Genomic DNA, 7,617 nt, shown 5'->3' with positions numbered 1-7,617 from the left:
ACAGAATTAAAGCGATTTTTTCGAGTTTTTAAAAGAACAGAATTAAAGCGATTTTTTCGAGTTTTCGTGGAAAGAATTTAGTGGATTTTTCATTGAAGGACAGAATTAAAGCAATATTTTCAACATTTTACATCGATTTTTGAATAAAAGTGACAATTTCAGTGAAATAATACATCGAATAAAACGAAAATTTTCGGAAAAATAATTCAATATACGGACTTAGAAATTTTGTACAACAACATTAAATTGAATAAATTTCGGATTTTGAACACTTTTTCACAAAAAACAAGTTAATTTTCCCAAAAAAGAGTGAGGTTTTGGATAATGAGCAGATAAACATTTTCGGTGATTTTTTTTCAACAATAAATGGACAGTTACAGTGAATTTCGAGATTTTTCGGAATTTTTGCGATTTTTTCGGACTTTTATCAATTTTTCAACAAAATACAAAGAACATTTCAACGAAATTTATACGTTTTTTCATCAAGCTCCGTACACATTTTTAACTATTTATTTACGTTTTTGCATCAGTTTTATAATAATTTTCCAAGTATTTTACAACGGAATTATCCAGATATTTCAATCAAAAGTTTAAATCAAATAATTTCGAAAAAAAAATAGAGACAAAAAGAAGCAGTAATTCAACTATTTTGTTTTGTGGACATCGAATCGGGCAGAAATAGAGTAAATTTGACAATTTTGCGGAACTTAATCATCAAATATCTTCGAATACTGAAATATCGTGCGGAAATCTTCAGCGAGGGAAAAGCAGATTATTTTTTCGGAGAACGGCCTATAGTACGAGTTTGTGACCAGAGAACCAGTACATCAGTTTTCATCGATTGGAAGCATTTTTAATCTATTGCTAGATACATAAGACTTACAAAGTGAGTAAAATTTCAATCGGTATTGTGCAAATAAGTAACTGGGCGAAATTGAGCGGAAGAAGAACTATTAATGTACCGTTCAAAATCGCTAAGTGCTCAGAAAATCTAAGTGTGCTTTGGGATTTTTTAGTATTCGTTTGATTTTATGTAAGTTAGATGTCAAAATATAGAGATAGGGTAAAAACTATTTACGAGTTACTCTCTGATAAACAAAAGATAGAAAGCAAAATCAAGAGGTTAAAAGAGACTCTTTCAAATCAAACCGATACTCCAAGAGGTAATACTCAGTCTGATATTAATAAATTAACTAGAAAATTGAAAGATATTGAAGAAGAGATTATTGAGCGTAAAGAGAAAAAGAAAGAACAAAGAGGTGAGAAGAAACTTAGTGATTTGTTAGCAGAAAAACGAGAATTGAATGATAAATTGGTAACAGAAACAATAGCAAAATCTACAGATAGTACTTTGAAAACTGACGTTATTGAAGAAATTAACGATAGGCTTGCTAAAATCAATTTAGAAATTCTTTCTTTGAAAGAAACTGAAACTGATCATTTAAAATTGCTAAGTAATATGAATTTTGGTGGACATTCTCCAAAAGAACCTATTAATTCGGGTTCAGAAGACCCAGAATTGCCAGAAATCTCTAGAAGTAATATTGCTTCAACTGCGGAGTCAATTGCAGTTTCGGGAGCTGCTGCTACAGTGACCATTTCTCAATCTAATCAAGGTCCAATTTTGTCAACTGGTAAATCATCCAAATTTTCTTCTGATATTTTACAATTTCCCGATATTCCTTCGGAAACATCGGAGGAAAGGAATACAAGAATTGAGAGAGAAAAAATAGAAAAGGCAAAGTTTTTCGATATGATTCGGGCAAATCAAAGTAATTTATCACTTTTTGAAGAAATGTCAACTATTTATCCAGAGGACCCTACAGTAATTGCCTCAAAAAAGAGAAAGGGAGATATGGTTGCCGATATCATGTTTGATGACGAAAAAAGAATTGAGAATTTGAATGCGAAAATAAGAAGTTCCGTAACGGGTGCAATCCCAAAAAATTCTAGAGTGACAAAATTAAATGATGGTAATATTTCTCGCTCGAATTTAAACAAAATCGAAGAAGAGGAGGAAGATGACAATGGGCAACAATTTTCATCATATGTTGCTACACCAAGACGTATACTAAGTTCGACTAAAGCGGCAAATAGAAAGCTAAGAACCAACTTTTATCCTCAAGAGGATGAGCCAGTCGAGCAAAGTAATATATTGGAAGGTAATTTGAACATTGGTGGCAATGAATTGCCTCAGCGAGGTATTTTGGCACAGAATTATTCTAATGAACGAAAAGTGTCGTTTGTAAATCCTCGTAATGTCACGTTTGCAGTAAATCAGCGTGAACAAGAACAATTTTCCAACAATTTATCACAAAGTTCAAATTATTTTGCACCGGTTCCATATGGGAATTCCAATAACCCAATAAGAAGTTTCAATGTTCAGGAGAATTGGCAAAATTCCAGTAATACGAACAATTTCAATCCAATTCAAAATTGTCAGGATTCAGGTTTTGTACCAAATAATTCGAACATACCACAATATATGGGGAATAATTCACAACCTCGAAAATCATTTTTGAAACGTTTATACGATATTCCAAAATTTAATGGTGAATCATTCCAAAGCTTAACTGATTTCATAGACACTTGTGAAACATTATATAGTTCAATAGAAAGCGATGTTGAAGAGCGCGAATTCTTTGAGCAAATGATGTTAAGATTGCGTGGCGAAGCCAGAAACGTCATCACTCAACTCGAAAATTTGAGTTGGAGAGTAATAAAAGACGCCTTGCGATCACATTTTGCTTATTTGTCAAATAAAGATATTTTGACAAGTCAACTTGAGAATTTATGTCAAGAAAAAGACGAAAGTTTGACTAAATACGCAGAAAGAGCTAGAAAACTGTTATTGGAAAAAAATTCAGTCTATAATCATTTAACAGAAGAGCAAAAATCTGAGCATAACAGATTGGCTCGTAAATCATTTGCAAAGGGAATTAAGAGTAACAGGCTAAGAGATCGTCTGTTGACTCGTGGCTCCAACACTTTGGAAGATGCTATTTCTTATGCGATAGAAACAGAGAATGATGTATTAAACAATATTTCGCGGAATGAGCTATTTTGTGGTTTTTGCCGTATAAACGGACACCGTGAGCAGGACTGCAGAAACAAAAATGCGCGCAATAATGATTTAAATAAAATTATTTCTGCTTTGCGTTTCATGAATGGTCCGATTCGTTCAAATTTTAATAGATTTGATCGTTTTAACGGCTTTAATAACCAGAATTTCCGCAGATTTGACAATAATTTTGGAAATAATAGACGTAACTTTGGTAATTTCCAAAGGAATAATTGGAATAACAACGGTAACTGGTCAAATAATAATCGTAATTGGAATTTTAATCGTAATGATAACAATAACTGGAATCGTAATTGGAATCGAAATTGGAATGATGGTAATAATAGCAGCAATAACAATGGCAACTGGAATCAAAACAGAAATAATGGCAATTTCAACAGATTTGACACGAGTAATGTAAATCGCAACCGGAACAATGATCAATCTGATCAGGGTAGATTTAGACAGGGTCAGAATCAACAACAATCTGGTCGTACAAATCAATTTTCGAATAACGCTGTTGCAAAAACAGAGGCACAAGCGATTAACGTCATTGATTCTAAAAAGGAAAACTAAAACGGATGGAATATGAAGGCCAACTTATTCCATCCCATACACTTTTATCGATAGATTTAAAAACAAATGAAAATAATGAAAAGATACTTGAAATCTCAAAAGAAATCCAAACAAATACAGAAGAAAATCAAACAGAAAAAACAATAATTAAACATGATATAATTAATGAAAATGGGGCACCTTTTATTCTTTTGAAATCAAATTTATCGGAACGGCCACTAAAATTAATGATTGACACTGGAGCAGCAATTTCTCTGCTTGCTGACGATTTGGTTTCAGAAAACATAGTAAGGCAGAATTACATTGTTAATTTGTATGGATTAGTTGGAAAGGAGATTTCTATTAAGACCAGAGGCTTAGTACATGGCATTTTCGATTTCGAGGGACGACAGTTGGGAACTACGTTACACTTGATTGATCGAAAATATGCAGGAAAAGCAGACGGGTTTTTGGGTCATACCTTTTTCGAATCATACAAAGTTATCATAGACATGAACGATCTATGCTTAAGGATCAATGTAGATTCAATCCGAAAAGTTACAGAAACCAAATCAGTAAAAGAAAAAGAATTGGTTAATTTGAATGAAGATATGGCAAAATTAAGCATAAAAGATATAACGTTATGGTCGAATCAAATTTTGAATATTGAAAAAGAAAATACGAAGAGGAAATTGAATAGAAAATTGAAGAAAAAAGCGAAAAAAGTGAACAAAAATGAATCAAAAAATAAAGAAGAATTGTCAAATGATCAAAAGACCATAGATGAAGAAAAGTCAGTGTCAAATGAGAAAAATATTGTATCTGAAGTTGAAAAAGCAATGTCTAAAAATGAAATATTAATGTCAAATGTTGAAAAACCAATGTCAAATAAAGAAAATATTATGCCTAAAAAATTGAATAGTGTAAGGAAAACGTTTTTGTACGAAATACAATTAAATGATAAAGATTTGGAAATGTTTACAGAATATTTTGAGGCCGCAAATTTTTATCAAGAGGAATTTGAGAAACAAGAAGAGTTAAAAGTACAATCGAATGAAATAATTGAAAATCGAATAAAAAATAATATACGTGGTGGTACAAAACATATTTATAAACCTCTTTCAAAACTAAATAAGCTGAAAAACGATGTAGATTCAGTTGATATTGAACAAAGAACGATAGACCCTAAGACGGTAATTGTTGTAGAAACACCACATGTCAAACATCCAGATTTCCCAGAATTTGCCACATACAGAGCTCGCCTTCGATCATTTGAAAACAAGTGGACGAAGGATGCATTTATAACTCCGGAAAGGATGAGCGACGCAGGTTTCTTCTATATTTGGAGGAATGATCGTGTTGTATGCTTTTGTTGTGGTGGTGGTTTATGTGATTGGGTCACTGATGATGATCCATGGGAACAACATGCATTATGGTACGATAAATGCGAATTTGTAAGACTAAATAAAAGTCCTGCATATATTGCTGAAGTAAAAGCAAAGTTTGGTATATCTGGTGATATACGAGATATCGAATTATATAATAGCACTGAAGTCGAAAACTTTAGAGCAGAGATTATCCTAATAGATAAATTGGATTTGTCGAAAAATTCTAAAGATGAAATAGATTATGTCACAAAATTGTGTCATGAATTTCCCTATCAATTTTATTTGGAAGGAGATATGTTGGGTTGTACCACAGTTATTGAACATAAAATACAATTAGTTCCAAATGCAAAAATAGTAAATGTTCGTCAATACAAGATACCATATGCGCATAAAGCTCCATTGAAACAGATAGTTGAAGATTATGAAAGACAGGGTATCATTGAAAAATGCCAATCGCCTTACAATTCGCCAGTACTGCTAGTCGGCAAAAAAGACGATGCAGGAGGTATGAGCGATTATAGATTTGTTGTTGATTACAAGAAATTGAACGAAGTAATAGAGATTCAGAATTTTCCAATCCCATTAATTGATGATATTTTGAATGGTCTAAGTGGTTGTAAAATGTTCACAACCTTAGACATTAAGGGAGCTTTTCATCAAATTGTCTTGGATGAGGCTTCAAGGGACTGTACTGCCTTCACGGCGGGTGATTTTAAATACAGATGGAAGCGTATGCCAATGGGTTTGTCTACAGCTCCTTTAACCTGGCAACGCGCCATCAATACAATCTTGGTCAATTTGATTGCCAACGGAGTTTATGTGTATTTGGATGATGTCATTGTTTATGCGGTGACAAGAGAAGATCATGACAAGATTCTTTGGGAAGTAATGGAAGCCTTAAGAGAGCATAATTTACAGCTTAAAATAGCAAAATGTTCATATTATGCAAAGGAATTCCGATATTTGGGACATATAATTTCCGATGATGGCATAAGAGCGAATCCAAAGAAGGTTGAAGCAATAAAATCTTACCCTAGACCTACTACAGTGAAGGGAGTACAATCTTTCCTGGGTTTGTGTGTATATTTCCGACGTTATGTCAGGAATTTTGCTAAAATTGCAAAACCCTTAACGATACTTCTGAAGAAAGATCAGCCTTTCGTTTGGACGGAAGCTCAACAAAAAGCGTTTGATGGATTGAAGAAATCCTTAACGGATGAAGTAACTTTGATCTTTCCAAACTTTGATGAGCTTTTTTATGTAACAACTGATGCTTCTGATATAAGTATAGCTGGTATGTTGTCTCAGGGGGAATTACCAAATGACAGACCAGTGTATTTTTTCAGTAGAACATTGTCGGAAACGCAAAAAAGATACTCTACTATCCAAAAGGAATTATTAGCGATTGTAGAATCGGTAAAAGCTTTCAGAGTTTATCTTTATGGTCGTTATTTTGTCTTGATAACGGATCACAAACCGCTTTGTTACTTGTTTAATATGAAGGATCCGGGTTCTCGATTGTTTCGTCAAAAATTGGAACTTTTGGACTATAATAATAAAATATTATATCGACCAGGAGCTCAAAATCACGTTGCGGACGCGCTTTCTCGCGTTGAACCTATGAGTATAGAAGAAAGGATTGAAGTTGAAAGAGACATACAGTGTCTTGCATTCACGCGTGGTCAAGCGGATAGTGAATTGAATCGAAAGTACAATGAATTAAAATATACTGTAGAAGAGAAAAATGGTACAATTTTACATAAAAGGGGTTACGATTTGATTTTTCATCTAATTCCAACGGAAAATGACGTTTTGAGAAATAAAATAACGGATAAATATGGAATTGTTAATTTCAATTCAACGTTCAAAAAATTTAGTCAGTTTCATTACGCGAGATTGATCTCGAATCAGTTTGCAAACATACAGAACAATGAAGATACTTTGAACTGTATAAATGATATTTGTGCGAAATGTAAAGAGGAAAATGCCGAAATAATTGCAGTTAATATAGATTATGATAATATTCGTCATTACTTTTATTTTAAACAATTGTTTATTGATGTTTTTGCTCCCACAAATATAGCAACAACGTTCTTTTTAAACAAAATTATAGAGCTAACGGAACAGGAAGATATTGATAAAATTCTAAAGTTGTATCACGAAGATTTGGTTGGTGGTCATGTTGGAAGGAATAAATTGGAAGCAACGTTGTCTAAGTTCTATTCTTTTAAAAACATGCACGACATCATTGGTGATTACGTAAGAAAGTGCAAGATTTGTGAAAAAACCAAGACAATTAGAAATACTAAAATTCCGATGGGAATATCCAGTCTTGGCGAGGCTTTATTCGATCACACATATATCGATTATGTTGGTCCAATAGCTGTTAGCAGGAATGGTAACCGCTATATTTTCTCAGCTCTGTGTGATTTAACTCGAATGGCAATAGCAGTCGCTACAAAGGATGCTACAGCTTTAACAGCTGCAAAATGTCTTTTGGAACATGTTATTTGCAGATATAACATTCCTTCGAGATTAATTTCGGATAATGCAACGAGTTTTACATCACAGGTTATTAAAGAGCTAACGAATTTGTTTTCGATAAAAAAGGTG

The 7,617-nt window shown here is 33.0% G+C and overlaps 1 protein-coding gene across 1 annotated transcript; it reads left to right on the top strand.

Annotated features, from left to right (window-relative positions):
* Nucleotides 1–1,855: 1,855 nt before the first annotated feature.
* LOC129573063 (putative uncharacterized protein DDB_G0286901) lies at nucleotides 1,856–3,637 on the top strand. Its single transcript, XM_055453241.1, has one exon. The coding sequence runs from the start codon at nucleotides 1,856–1,858 to the stop codon at nucleotides 3,635–3,637; it is 1,782 nt and encodes a 593-aa protein (XP_055309216.1).
* Nucleotides 3,638–7,617: the final 3,980 nt, after the last annotated feature.

This window comes from Sitodiplosis mosellana, unplaced genomic scaffold (genome assembly GCF_009176505.1).
Source record: "Sitodiplosis mosellana isolate CC-2019 unplaced genomic scaffold, AAFC_SMos_1.0 Smas_scaffold_5913, whole genome shotgun sequence".
NCBI classification, from domain to species: domain Eukaryota; kingdom Metazoa; phylum Arthropoda; class Insecta; order Diptera; family Cecidomyiidae; genus Sitodiplosis; species Sitodiplosis mosellana.
Note: the sequence above shows the minus strand (reverse complement) of the source record. Positions and strands in the feature narration are given on the sequence as shown.